The sequence below is a fragment of the Natator depressus genome, chromosome 1 (genome assembly GCF_965152275.1).
Source record: "Natator depressus isolate rNatDep1 chromosome 1, rNatDep2.hap1, whole genome shotgun sequence".
Lineage (NCBI taxonomy): Eukaryota > Metazoa > Chordata > Testudines > Cheloniidae > Natator > Natator depressus.
Window position 1 is genome coordinate 204,641,219 of NC_134234.1, and position 14,441 is coordinate 204,655,659.

Genomic DNA, 14,441 nt, shown 5'->3' on the forward strand with positions numbered 1-14,441 from the left:
AACCTGTCTTGGTAGTACACCAATAGCCCTCTGCTGTTCTAGTGTGGGATGTCATTTTCTTTGTTTTCAAAACAGTCACAGCTCATTGTCTTTCTGGAACACTTCTCATCTGCAGATCCTAGAGCATTAGGAAGACTTTATAACTGATCCCAGTGGTGTAAATATGCCCCCTGGAAATGCGATTCTACAAGCAGACCATTTCTGTGTGGTTGATAAAGTGTTCTAGGTGCAATAATATGGTCAAATGGGTTTTCATCCTACACAACGAGCATACACACATCCACTATCTACAGCAAATCAGTCAAGTTGCTCCGGAGGTTGTCAGTACACTAGACAACCTGCTGGTATAGGCTACATCTTGATTTATCCTGCCCACTCCACCATCTTAAGTTCATTCCACCTGAAAAAATCCCCTGTCTGCCAAAGCCTTTGAAATCCAAATGTGTTTGTGTCTTCTGCACAGTAAATAAAAGTTCTGTGTTCTAACTGAACCAATGGTCAGTGTAATCTGCTCTTAACCTTCATGTTGTAGGAACTTAAGAGCTAGGCTGGGTCTTAAGGTCTTATGAACTTAAATTCTGGTCTGGAACTGAAGAGCTAAAGGCTCTTCAAGTGTAAGGACCTTGCTTTGGGTGTATTATTCTTCCTGAGTGCAGTGAAAGTGCTCTCACGTGCTTAAATTTTAAACTTCTTTCTCCTTCAGCGTGGCTTTGTAACAGGAGGTGCTGATAAATGTGTCAAGTTTTGGGAGTTTGAGCTGGTGAAGGACGAGAATGGCACACAAAAGAGGTGAGAGAAAAAAGCCTCTCTGGAGGCAGCATTCCATCTCTGCATTCCTTCTCCCTGCTTAATGGTTTGGCCTTAGTTTTGTTCCTGGATGCCTTTGGTAACATGTGCTCTGTGTGTGTGTGACTAAACTGAAATGTGTGGAAACAAATATCTGTTCTGGCAAACTTCTTTATCGGGAAGGTTTCTCAGGTTCAGGATGGTACTGAGTGAGACAGCATCTCAGTGATCCATTCTGCAGCTTAGCGTTTAGAGCACTCTCACCGGGCATGTTGGAGATCCAGGCTTGAATTACCTAACTGCTAGGTTTTAGAGCGCATCACTCAAAGTCCCTGCTCCAAATCAGGCAGAGCAGGATCTGACCCTGGGTTTCCCACATCCCAGGTGAGTGCCCTGACCAGGCAATCAGGTGTTCTGGGGAAGGGTCTCTCTCATTTGTTCAGGAGAAATTTTGCACATTCTTGTTTTCGTTCTGCATCGGACTGAAAACAAATTTTTGAAAGCCCAAGACTTTTCATGAAGCAGAATTGTTTTCTGGCCAGCCCTGCTTCCATGTTCTTTGCAGTCTTGTGTTGCTGAGGATTTGTTGAGTCCTACTCACAATCTCTCATGGGATTCCCCAGCCCCCTTCCGTATTTTAATTGCTTCATTTCATTGCACCATACTCCCTTAATTTCCCAAACTGAGATTGAGTGGCCTTGTGCTGCTTGCTGCATTCTGTGAATCTATTCCCTGCCGTGTTGAATTCAAGTCACTTTTGGGTCACTGGTTTCCAGCTTCCCTGTAACTTCTTCTCAGTCAGATTCTCCATATAGGTGAGTGAGAGATTGGGCAGTGAAATCCATATGTGCACAGCTTGTGGCTCATTTCAGTCCTTCATTCCAAGAGCCAAGGAAGGTGGCTGTGTATTGGAATAAGCTTGTGGGTTTGTGTTTGCACCCTTGGCGCTCTGTGTGCAAGGACAATGATGCTATTTTCCTCTTGGCCGTTGCTAGGCTCTCCGTGAAGCAGACGCGCATCTTGCAGCTGGATGAGGACGTTCTCTGTGTGCGTTACAGCCCCAACCAGAAGCTGCTGGCCATCTCCTTATTGGATTGCACTGTGAAAATATTCTACACTGACACGTTGAAGGTGGCCTCTTGCCTGGGTTGCATGGAGGGGTTGGGGTGAGAGTTGGTGTGGGGGGCAGTGAGGCAATTGCCTGAAAAGGTGTGGCTTGGTTGCTGGAGCAGAGCTACAGGCTTACCTGGTGCAGTCACTGTTGTTACATGGGAATGGTACCTGAAGCAGTAATGTAAGGCTGGGGAGAGTTGGAGGGGACATGTAGTAATTAGCTGGCCAGTAATAACAAATGGGGAAGTCTGCTGACTTCTGGTTCTGGTCCCTATTTACTGACCAAAATCCCACCAAACACTGGCCAGAATTCAGTGGGAAATCTGTATTTAAATTGGGGGGGGGAAATCAGGCCCTCCCCAGGCTACAAACATCCAGCTGCACAGGAGGGCAAGGCCAGTGGTGCCCTCCCCACTCAGTGCAGGAGCCTTGTGGGCCCCCTTCCCATCTTTCCCTTGCTCCTCCTCCCTGTGTCTGTGAAGAGATTTGGGGGTGGGGCTAGAGCACCTTTGACAGCTCTCCTCCAGTCAACACACTGGCGCCAAACTCTGAAGCCAGTGTGGGAAGGAGAGCCTCCCTGCATGTGAGAGCACACTCCCTTCTTGTGAATAGTGCCTGGCAGTTAGATGGTCCTTGTGAAACAGTGAAACACTTTCCCACAGTGAAACAGACCAGCATATGATGGTTAGGAGCTGCACATAAAATGCTGACAAATACACAAAGGAAGCCAAGGAACGGGTGCTCTCTCCTCTCTGATCTGTCAGTGATCTTGGGTACTGTTTCTAACAGTATCAGCTGCCTGCCATCTTCCCTGTAATCATAGGCCAGCTGCTAACCTTCACTGTGAAGGTGTTTGGAAGCGCAGGCACCTCTGAATGTAGGGGATTTCGGGACAGAGCAGCAGGCTTTCAAAGTGCTGTGCCCAGTGTTTCTAAATAGATCCATTTCCTCTTTCTTTCCAGTTTTTCCTGTCTCTGTATGGACACAAGCTGCCGGTGCTCTGTATGGATATCTCCTATGTGAGTGAAGTGGGGGCTGCTCACAAAAGATCTTCTGGAATTCTGCCGATGTTTGTGGCCTTAAAAACTGACCACAGCCTTGCTTGGGAATAGAGCTAGGCAGGGCCCTCTAGAATGGTGATTCTCATCTGGACTTAAAAACCACCCAAACTTGATAGGACCCAAACTAATCCTCACCCATTCAACAGTCCTTTGTTGGCTGCAAAGGATTGTGGGATTAGGTCATGACAAGAACCCGCAAGTGAATTTTGGGTGGGGGAAAGTTTCTGTCGAGTTCGCCCCAACATTTCCCAGTCCCCCATTGGCTGCTTTGGGATGTAATACAGCTGTATGTCCTTTCCTGGTGGACGGAGACTTGTTTCTTGGGCCCCTGCTCATTAGTCATGTACTTTTCAGTCCTAGTGGCCAGCTCAGAGATCATTGTCATCCCTTCCGGGTCAGTCATGCCCCTTCTCTCTGCCTTGCTTGGTGTAGGACGGGGCCCTAATTGCAACTGGCTCTGCTGATAGGAATGTGAAGATCTGGGGCTTGGACTTCGGCGACTGTCACCGGTCTCTCTTTGCTCACGATGACAGGTAGGCCCTGGTGTGGTGGGCGGCAGACTCCTCCCTGCAGATCCACTGATCTTTGCCCTGGCAGTGACGTCTCTCCAGTGCTCCTGCAGGGGTGGGATGTGGGCCCCTGGCCTCCTGTGTGTGGCACTGCGTAGGCACCAGAGCAGACAGGCGCACCTTCCTGAGCAGTGGTTCTGAAGCACTGGTCTGTGGTGCTCTAGCTCTCCCCGCTTCCTCAGCGCTGAGCCTTGGTGCTCTTCAGCTCATTGTTTGGTGCTTGTGCCCTGCTGTGGAGCTTGGCTGAGCTCCGCTGGGGTAGAGCATGCAGGAGAGCGGAAGGCAGCAGAGGCTGGTACAGTTGATGTCGTAGTCTGGTAAATCTCTTCCCCCTACCTCCTGGAGTCCCTGCAATGTCCAGAGAGTGCTACCACGGGGCAGGCAGAGAGGGGGCTGCTGTAGAAAGGGTGTTGGCTTCAGATATTTCACTGTCTCCTTTTCTGCCTGTGTGATGGCGATCCCTTTCTCTCACTCTTCAGTGTGATGACCCTCCAGTTTGTCCACAAGTCCCATCTCTTCTTCACGGCCGGGAAGGACCACAAGATTAAGCAGTGGGATGCGGATAAGTTTGAGCACATCCAGACCCTGGAGGTAAAGGGTTTCAGAGAGTGACTGAGGCCTGGGCAGCTCTTTTCCCCTAATGACTGGGAGAATTGGTGGGGGTTATGTCTCATCTCTTCCCTCTGACCTGTAGGGACACCACCAGGAGGTGTGGTGCTTGGCACTCAGTCCGAGCGGAGACTACATCGTGTCTTCATCTCATGATAAATCCCTGCGCCTTTGGGAAAGGACAAGGGAGCCACTAATCCTGGAAGAGGAAAGGGAGATGGTAAGAGCATTAATCTTTCCTTGTGGTCTCCTACGAGAGACAATTCCACCCCTAGTTTCTCCTGAGCCACTAAATGCCCCCTTCTTAATCTTCAGAGGATCTTACGCACCTAAGAGATCTCAGCTCACTGTTTACCTGTGTCTGGGAGCGAGATGTCCGGAAGTGACTGGAGTATTCCGGGGGATTGCTGGTACTGCAGAGAAAGGCACAGTTGCCTCCAGCATGATCTTCAGGTGGCTCAAGATTGCGCTGGCTGTCTTTTCCTTTCTCTTTCCCTGCTATACTGCACTGCAGACTCTCTGCTGTGCTGCTCCCCAGGTTTCCCTCCAAACAGATGTTTTGTTTTCCCCAGGAGTACTGGCTTCATCTTCTCCTTTTGTTTTGTCCTTCAGGTCTTTCTAAGCTCTGCAGGCCCCTCTTTAACTTTCTGCCCTCCCTGGTGTTTGGGGCACTTTCCATCAGTGACAGCAATGGGGAGTTTGTTAATTAGATGTCGTGTGCACAGGTTGCTCCGTTCCTTAGTGTGAGAGGCCCATGCAAGCTCCTCTCCACCTGGGCCTGCCATGGCTGCTGTGGTCATCACTGCAACTAACAGACACAGGACTGAGAGAGTTGAGGGCAGCACCTTCTCAATAGTAGGCCCATGGCTAAGGGGAGCTGGCAGAGGTCTACCTTGCCTCTTGAACTTGTGCTTCAGGGTTCACCTCTTCATCAAAGCACTCCCCAAAGAGCCAGTGGAGGAGAGAGTGCCTGACAGCATGTGCAGAGGAGGAAACCTGAGTCAGTGATGTCTGGCCTGACTCTTCTGTGGGGATTTTGCTGTGACCCTTAGGACCTCAATACCCCGAACTGCCCATTAGAAATGCTGGTGGCTATAGGATGATATATAAACCTGCCAGAGGGAGGTAGATGCCCTTTTCTTAGGGGAGCTTATCATACATCTCTTCCATGTGCTCAAGAACAGTGAGTTGGCCCTTCCGTGGGGAAGCCACAGCTCTGGACACCAGAGGATGGATTAAACAGTGCTAGGGCCATGCTAGTGTGTGAGGTGCCAGTCAGTGCCCTGCTGGGACTGCTCCTTCCAGCAGGATGGGCTGATGTCTCAGGAGGGAGCAGATGTATCTGGATTGTCTTAATTTCGGCTTGACTAGCTGATGCTAGCGATCTCTTTGGGCTGCCCGTGTGCCCAGCCTGCACACTTGTTTCCCGCCTGCCTAGCAGATGCCGGAGCTGTCACTCATTCAGCCCTGCTGTGGTGAGCACTGGTGTGATTGTGCAAGTCAAACCCTTGGTGTTGGCATCTTGAGCTCATGCTGGGCCATTGGAGGAAAACAAACCTGGGAGCCTGCACTGGGCACCCTGCCAGGGATGTCCCAGATTTGAGATTGGGCGGCAAGGTTCACACGAAGCCACAGCGTTCCTGGGAGGAAGCTGAACGCTTTCACTCTCGCTGTTTTACCTGCGCTCCCTGCCCATGTTAACGTATTGCTCTCTCCTTCGCTGCAGCAAAGGGAAGCTGAATACGAGGAGAGCGTGGCTAAGGAAGATCAGCCTGTGGTGAGTAGAGCTGTCTCACCAGCAGAATATTAAGTAGACTAAAATGCTCATGAGCTTGTCTGGATCTGTACTTATGTGAGATCTGTAAGGAACGCTGGGAGGATCTAGTTCACTGGTACTGGCCCAGTGTAGAGCTCAGGGCAGCATGCCACTGGAGATGCTGGCTTAGAGGAGACTGAAAGCCAAGGCACTCATTAAGGAGTTCTGGGCCCTTCTTGCAAGAGCGAGGGGTCCTGACCTTATTCCAGTATAGTAACTACAGTCTGTGAATCACAGTTCCTGCCTTCTCTCCATTTTGTACATCACCAGTTCAAATCCACGCTAGGTCAGCAGTGTCCGAGGCCTGGCTCTTCAGTGCCTTTGTTATGTGTAATGGATGGGAAGCAGTGTGTTTAGTGATTAGGGCAGGAGGCTTGAGTTCCTTTGCTGACTTTGTCACAGCCTCACTGTGTGAACTTGGTTAGCTCTCTTCACCTATTTTTCCCTATCCAGAAAGTCACCTCTCTCACGGGGCCATGAGGGTTAATACTAGTTCGGTGCTTTGGGACTCTGAGCTGAAAGCAGTTTATTTCTATATCAATCCATTACCAGTGTAAAGCACCAATACAGGGAACTTGATGGAAAGCCAAGAACGTGAGAGGCAGGGGAAGGCATTGAGCTTTAATATGCAGCAGGGATGTAGACTGTGGAAGAGGGTTGAGCTGCCTGGGGGCTGCATTAGCTGCTTTGCTGCCTAGTGGGAAGGACTGTAGCTTGAGACATGTCTTGTGTCTTGCAGGTGGCTGGCGAGACCCAGGGAGAGACTGGATTAGCAGGAAAAAAGACCATTGAAACTGTCAAAGCGGTAAGTTAGTGTGGGTGTTGCTGGTTCTTTCCTTTGTTCTCCAGTGTTACTAATAGGCCAGCAGACTCCCTGGAAGGGCTCATGCTCTGAGGAGCAGACATCTGAGATGTAGGGCACAGAAGTAGACTTTCCCTAATCAGGCAGAGCAGGGTCACCTCAGCCCAGAGAAGGAGTTTGTGTCCGTCCAGAAATGTGCCAGGTTGGTGCCTCCCAGGGCGGTACTGAGGCCATCTCCCCTCTCTGGGACATTCCCCACCCAGCCAGCAGGCACCAGGGGTGAATGGATCTATTTCCTGTTTGTAAACACAGAATTAAAAGCTTTGCATACTCTTTTGTTTAAGCCAGTTGGCTCCGCAGGCATGCTCTGTGGTAATGGGACTCTCCACCAGAAACATAGATTTTTGCTGTGCATGATCAGGGTGTGTTGGTCCAGCCAGTCAGGCATCCTGCTCCTGGCCAATCCCCGATATTTCAGAAGAAGGTGGAAATGTCTCATAATGCCCCTTGGCAATTGTACAATGCTGTGGGAGGGTGGAGACCTGGGGATCCCTCTGACCCCTGCAGCAATCAGCCTGAGGCTTGGCTACTCTTACCTTAGCAAGTAAAACTACAGATGGTCAAAACTGACCAGCCCAGTATTCTTTTTGAAAAGAGAGTGCTTTGAGGAGTTACTGCTGGACAGCAGGCTGGAATTGCCTGTAGATGTCAGAGGAGCACCTTGAGAGAGAAACAGCACCTCCGCAAGCTGGGGAATCCTGAATGTTGATTGATTGGCTAGTGCAGGTCACTTGGTTTCTACATACTAACTGGTCAGTGGTGCCATGTTTGGAATCTCATGGAATGCTCTTAAGCTGATAAATAAGAGCTCCCCCACCCCCGCTCCCCGTCCTCCCAATCAGGACGTGAGCTCTGCTTTCACCGGGCCTTTCAGCTCCTGATGTGACTGATGTGCTGCTTTTGTTCTGCACAGGCTGAGCGGATCATGGAAGCCATCGAGCTGTACAGAGAAGAGACTGCAAAACTAAAGGAGCACCAGGCCATATGTAAAGCTGCTGGGAAAGAGGTGAAGACACCTGGACATGGATATACCCAGTGAAGTGTGAATGTGTCCAGCCAGCTCCATCTCCTCAGGGAGGAAGCTAAGCAGGCAAATAAAGAGTTGTGGCAGCTAGAGATGGTTGGTGAAATCCATCTCCTGGCAGAAGGGCAGCATCATTCCCTAGTGCGCAATTAACAGTGCATTTTCTTCTGGTTTTTAATGTCTTGGACTGCACTGGGGCTTCTGCCACTTCCCCTGGGGAGATTATTCTATTGCCTAATAGAAATCTGTGCCAGGAGGTTTTCCCTACCATCCAGCCTAGCTGTTCGTTCTTACCTTCATCCCATTATTTCTAGTTATATGGGAGGCTGATGGCTGGCTGGGTGGGAAAGAATGGAGATGTGTAAGACAAAATGCCCTGTGTGTTCTGAGAATTACAGTGCTCTGGCTACTGAAAACCACCTCTCTGTGTGGGGGGAGTTCCAGGTAAAGGCCTGACAGTGTGCTTGTCTCTTACTGGAAACCGTGTGCGTGTGCATGTACCTGCCTTATTCTAACCCGTTCTCTTTCTGCAGGTTCCCCTTCCTGTCAACCCCATTCTCCAGGCCTATGGAAATATTTCAGTAAGTGGGATGCCCAATTCATGGGCTGTGCAGTCTGCTCTTGGGAGTCTGGGTCCTGGGGTGTCCATTCACGCTCATGAGTTCAAGAAGCAAAATTACATTGTGCTGGCAAGCTCTGAGTCTGGGCCCAGACCGTCAGCTCTGAGCACTTGAGAGGTCAGATCATGCTCAGAAATGCTCTGTGGGTTTGGCAGGTGCAGTATCTGCTCTCTGTTGAAGTGTTCTTGCTGACTGGAGACCTGTCTGCTGTGTTGCTGTGAACCATGTAACAGCAGTAGCTGGAAGCCAGTTTTTCTTTAGGAGACCCATGGAAGTTCCAGTTCCTACAGCCGCTTTTCTGCTCTTGCCATGGTGGGGTGGCCCTGAGTGGAATGCAGAGCTCTGCCTTAGGCAGACTCATTTTGAAAGGATTGGTGGGACTCAAACTCTGCACTTCTTGTTTAGGCTTCTCAAGATATTTTAATTGAAACTCCATGTAAATATAGAATGTCACTATTACAGCATTTGATGTGCTCGTGTAACCCTGTGGGCAATTTTCACTTCTAGATACTAGAAGGTGTGTATTTGTATATAATAGTGCATTGAAATGAAACATTCTGAGCTTGTGTGTACATTTATATTCCAGTTGTTATGCCATTGCCTAATTTGTTCCTCCTGTGTTAAACAGGTCTATAAAATCTCTACATACACGCTAATGAATTTTTCAGGCACCCTTTAGAAACCCTTGTCACTCCTTCATTCTCTTCGGACAGTGGATGGTGCTTGAATCTCTCTCTCAGATGGAGCTGCCTTTTTTTCTCCTGCTACTTCCCTGCAGGAGGCCTAGTCTGCTGTGCAATTTGTGACCCAGGAGGTGCTGTTCAGCAGATGAATGAGAGGAGCTGGGGCTAGTAACACTTTTTAGGTAACTAGTTTTTGTGAGGTTTTTTATATAATTTAACAGCTTAAGTGTAAATGGTGTTTATCCATATTGCATCAAACTTGTTCCACTAAATTGCAGAACTTGTATAAAATGGAGAAACACTTTATATTCAACCTGCTAAATTATTACAAAAATCTCACCAGTACTAAAGTTTTTTGAAAGCAGCTTGTTTCATTCATCTCCTGAGCAGCCCTTTGTATCCCAAACTGTCAGCGGATGGGAAGTGCGGTGGCTTTCTGTATCTCTGTTCATTCTGATTGTATTTAACACCTCTTAAAAGCATGTTCCTGTGTTTTTATAACTACACCTCTACCCCGATACAACGTGGTCCTCGGGAACCAAAAAAATCTTCGTCTTATAGGTGAGACCGCGTTATATCGGGGTAGGGAGAGGAACCGCTGCCCACCCCAGCACGCCGCTGCTGCCCCACTTCTTCCCCACTCCCTTCCAGGCTTCCTGCACTAATCAGCTGTTTGGCGCGGGAAGTGTGGAAGGGGCGGGGAGGAGAAGCGGAGCAGTGGCGGCAAGGAGGTGAGCTGGGGCGGGGAGCGGTTCCTCTGTGCCCCCCGCCCCCTTACTTGCTGCAGCCCCCCACCTCCCTCCCCACCTCAGGTCACCTCCGCTCCGCCGCCGCTTCTCCCCCCTCCCAGGCTTGTCAGCTGATTGGCGCGGCAAGCCTGGGAGGGAGGAGAAGCGGAGCTGCAGCGCGCTCAGGGGAGGGCAGAGGAACTGCTTGCGGTAACACGAATTCAGATATAACGCAGTAAAGCAGCCCCACTCCTTGGAGCACTGCTTTACCGCGTTATATCGGGGTAGAGGTGTAACATGCTTTGAGATTCATTCAATCTAGTGCAGTGGTTTTCAAACTGGGGGACTCAAGCTCTCATCAGGGGGGAATGGGAGAACAATCCTGTAATGGCGGACAAGGCCATGAAGATTTGTAAGTAAGACATGGTAATCTAATCGTAGGAATATTATGACCCTGTCTCAGATGGGGGTATGCAGTAGACTACATTGTTTGGAAAGGGTCTAAAAAGTTTGAAAACCCCTGATCTAGTGCTCCCCTCGGGGCACTTCCTGACATGCCAAGCTGATGCCGTTTCCTTCTGTTACAGCCCTCGGCGTATGTGCTAGAAGTTTTCAAGAAAGTCAGGTCAAGGTGAGTCTCATGAGGCTTCTTGCTGAGCAGGGCTTGCTACTGAGCAATGAAGCCTGGCTCTGGTTGGAGTCTTGGATTGGCCACTTATATTGGAGGTGGGCAGTGGTAGAAAGACTGGTGTGAATGTCACTGGTAGACTTGAAGTCATTTAATGTATTTCATGGGTAATTCTATTACGAAAGCCACCTCTTTGGGAATGAGTGCACGCTGCGGCTGTAGAGTGTCTGCAAGTGGGGAGTAAAAATCATTCCTCCGCGGTGAGAGTTGGCTGAAACTTGGCCATGCAGGTGGGCCAGGAGCTCTTTTACTCAGTGGAATGGAAGGAAGCCAGTGAGATGTTCCGGGCAGGCAGAGCTGTCTAGCGTCTTTCCCACAGGGCAGGATTGTCTGTCTCCCACCCAAATGCTCTCTGCTTGCTCCCTGCCCTGGGCGATGTCGAAGAAACTGTATTCCATCCAAATGGTCCTGGCTTTCTTCAGTCAGTCTTCCCAGTCTCCTTCCTCAGAGAGGGGAGCTGCCAGGTTGGACCGTGACAAGGCTGAGCGGCTTTGCACAGCATGTTATGCCTCGCTGGGGCCCATTCTGCCGCAGAGCAGCGGCTGTTGGTGCAGTGTGGTTTGTCCATGGCTGCTGTCAGTCATCCCTGTCTCTGCACTCTCTCCTCAGTGAGTTGGAGGAGTCTCTGCTGGTGCTGCCCTTCTCGTATGTGCCTGACCTGCTTGTGCTCTTTAATGAGCACATCCAGCGGGGCTCGGAGGTGGAACTCCTCTGCCGTGCGCTCCTCTTTCTGCTCAGGTGAGTCAGGCGTCGTTCTCTCACCTCACTCACTAGTTTGAATCCAGCATTTACCAGCATCTGACGCCTGGGTGGTGGCATGTATGAAACGGGGAGGGAGGCAGGGGTATCTTGGTCCAGTTCCTAGTGGACGAGCCCCCTGGCAGTTAGTGCTAGCAGACAGGCTCTGCAGAGAGACCGTGGGCTGTCTGGGCCTGAAATGCCCTGTGGCCCCTTCTGGTTTGAGACATGGCAGCAGGGTGGTGTGTAGACAGCCAGACCCACTGCTCCTTGCCTGCATTGTAGCTAGTGAGGGGCCTTTGATCTCCTGGGCTATGAGCCAGCACTTCCCCCAGCTGTGCTCACCTGAATGCCTGTTGTCCCTTCTCCTTGTGTAGCAGGAGTGCATTACTTTCTCTGGGCACCTGCCATGCTCGAAAGGGATACATGGGCATGCGGGGTAGGTCTGGATGACCCTGAGGTACTGCGGGATGAAGTACATTCTTACTTGGGCCTGTGGAGAATGTACTTGAGCTTTCTCTTCTTCCCCTGGAGTCCTGCCTGGCAGAGTTGGTCCTGTGTCCCCTGTATTTTGGAGGAAAGGTCCCATCGTTCTCAATATATGTGACGGGGCTGTTGTCAGGACTGTGTGCGCAGCCAGGCTGGGTCAGGACAGGGAACATGGGTCTGGCTAATATGGCCCAGACGGGGCTGCCAGCTATAGTGTCAGTGTTTGAAATTTCAGAGCTCTGAAGTGCGGACGAAGCTGGGAATGACATTCCCTCATGCCAGCATGGGCCGATGGCCCATCTCACATCCAGCTCACCCAGAGCAGCCACCTAGGTCTTTAGCCGCTGTGCTGTAAAAAGAAACTTTATGAAATAGCCCCCGTTTCTTTTCCAGTCCACCTCTGTTGTAATATTGATCTCATTCGTTTGCACTCTGATCCGTCTCCTGTGCCCAACTTGGTGGGATCTGCACCACGTAAACACAATTAAGAAAAGCCCTCACTTTGTTCTCCTACTGAAGTCCCTTGGCCTATTGGAATGTCACTCTGCAAGGGACGCTGCATCTAACTGGGGTGCTCTCTCTGCCTGTCTCGTTCTTCAGGATACACTTTGGGCGCATCACAAGCAATCAGCTGCTCGTGACAGTGATAGAGAATCTGAAGAAAACCACCATTTCCAAAGTCAGTGAGGTCAGGGTGAGTATCTGCAGTGACCCCCCTGCCCAGACTCTGGCATAGTGACTGTACTGACGGTTGCAGAAGGCATTGCTTTTGTCTCAAAGTCCAGTGTCCCCGTCTGACTCTTTCCAGCCTTCCAGTAGCCTGGCCCTTTGTCATATTTCTGCTGCATGTGGGGGCAGCAGGCTGGTTCCTGGTTGTAACACAGGGGCTCCATCCCCTTTTCATTTTGCTGTGTGGTTTGTTCAGACTTTACTCTCCAGTATGAATGTACTTTGTACACAGGACACTGAAACCTCTCATGAAAGGGAAACCATCTTCACCTTTGCCATGGGCTGATGTGATTCACAAGTAACCCGGAGTGGGGGAGGTGGTGTCCTACCGGGGCTGAGTCACCTAATTGCTAGCTAACTTTCAGAAAGGGGGTTGTAGCTCCCTCCTCTTTAATACAGAGGAGTGGAGAACAGAGACTCCAACTCCCCGAATGCAGTGCTCCCTCTTGTTGTGGGCTGTGGCTGGGGTCTGCCCATTCTGCTGTGTTGATGAAGTTGGCTGTAGGCTGCACTGCATAAATCCGTGGGGCTGCATCTGGCTGCCCCTTTCCCGGAGATGGTGAAAGCATTCGTGTCTCTGTGGGCTAGGGAGATGGTGACTCCCTGCCACTAGCACGGCTGAGGAATACCCAGAAATGCACTGACCATCTGTCTCTGCAGAATGTGCTGGGCTTCAATATGGCTGGGCTGCAGTTCCTGAGGAGAGAGATTGAGGCCAAGGACGAGGTGACTTTCTTTGCTGATGCGACTGACCGTTTTGAGGAGAAGAGGAGGAAGAGGAAGAAAAAAGAGAAGCTGGTTCTCGCGATGGTTTAGCTTTTGCTGTCCATAATGCAGGGCAGAGCACGGGACTCATGCAGCCTCCATGTGTGCGAGGGAGCCTTTCTGAGGGCTAGTGGGCCCTGAAAGTCTCTGATTCAGTGACTGAAGCGGACTCCAGCAGATCTGCTCCTGCTCTTGTGTGCACAGAGTGTGTTAATTCCCTCCAGGGCATGTCACAAACCTGGGGTGGAGTGAGTCCCATTCCCTGGCTTGGATGGAACTTCCTGTACTCTGCTGGGTACGTTTACATTTGAATCCTGAATCTGAGGCTGGCCTCAAAGCTGCAGCCCATCCCTTAGACCAGCAGCCATTAGAAATGGCTTGATTTCTTCCTCTATAGAGATATGACTTGCTCTCAGTGTTTTAACTGAGGGCTTGTCTACGCTGGCAATTTGCAGCGCTGCAACTTTCTCACTCAGGGGTGTGAAAAAACACCCCCCTGAGCGCGGCACATGTCAGCGCTGTCAAGCGCCAGTGTAGGGAGCTGCGCTGGGAGCTACGCCTCTTGTGGAGGTGGCTTTTGTAGAGCCGTGGAAGAGCTCTCCCAGCGCTCTGCCGGGACTACACAAGCCGCGCTTTAGCGTTGCCAGTGTAGACTAGCCCTGAGTGTAGTTTGCAAACTGCTCCTGTAACTTGCCAATGTGCAAAGGGGCAGGTGGCAGGACTTTGTGCTGATGTTGCAACAGGGAGTGGCTTACCGGGACACAGGCTGTGTGGTCAGACTGAATTCCCGTGGACTGATACACGGCCTGGCTCTCCCCGTCCCTGGCCCTTTGAAGTGTTACAGACAGACAAACAACAGTTCCTTAATGTCAGAACAGCTCCTTGGAGCTCGATGTCAGGCAATGTGTTGTCTCTCCTCGTAACTTCCTTGGTGCCAGCTATGAAGTCTGATAGGCCTCGTTCTGGAGGACAGAGGATTGGAGGAGGGGCCCTGCACTGTGCTGTAGAGTTATCAGGTTCAGTTAGCACGTGGAGACCACGCTATGTCCCAGATAATCCCAGCTGCACTAGCTCCAGTTCATGAGGAATTTACCACTGTCCAGAATTGATGCCATTTTTGTACTTGTCATGTACGGGCTAAATCACTGCTTGTTGCTGAAA

At 50.6% G+C, this 14,441-nt stretch overlaps 1 protein-coding gene across 2 annotated transcripts in view; it reads left to right on the forward strand.

Annotated features, from left to right (window-relative positions):
• Positions 1 to 14,441, forward strand: part of WDR3 (WD repeat domain 3) — a 40,629-nt gene extending 26,188 nt beyond the window's left edge. The window contains exons 14-27 of one of the 2 annotated variants that reach the window (XM_074975158.1): positions 704 to 789; positions 1,782 to 1,917; positions 2,862 to 2,918; positions 3,393 to 3,493; positions 4,009 to 4,120; positions 4,224 to 4,358; positions 5,865 to 5,915; positions 6,694 to 6,759; positions 7,730 to 7,822; positions 8,374 to 8,421; positions 10,459 to 10,502; positions 11,169 to 11,297; positions 12,387 to 12,480; positions 13,176 to 14,441. In XM_074975158.1, coding sequence (XP_074831259.1) covers positions 704 to 789; positions 1,782 to 1,917; positions 2,862 to 2,918; positions 3,393 to 3,493; positions 4,009 to 4,120; positions 4,224 to 4,358; positions 5,865 to 5,915; positions 6,694 to 6,759; positions 7,730 to 7,822; positions 8,374 to 8,421; positions 10,459 to 10,502; positions 11,169 to 11,297; positions 12,387 to 12,480; positions 13,176 to 13,331 — 1,308 coding nt within the window. In that variant the 3' untranslated portion in view covers positions 13,332 to 14,441. The remainder of the gene's footprint in view (positions 1 to 703; positions 790 to 1,781; positions 1,918 to 2,861; positions 2,919 to 3,392; positions 3,494 to 4,008; positions 4,121 to 4,223; positions 4,359 to 5,864; positions 5,916 to 6,693; positions 6,760 to 7,729; positions 7,823 to 8,373; positions 8,422 to 10,458; positions 10,503 to 11,168; positions 11,298 to 12,386; positions 12,481 to 13,175) is intronic. The other variant, XM_074975167.1, reaches the window with a different exon arrangement.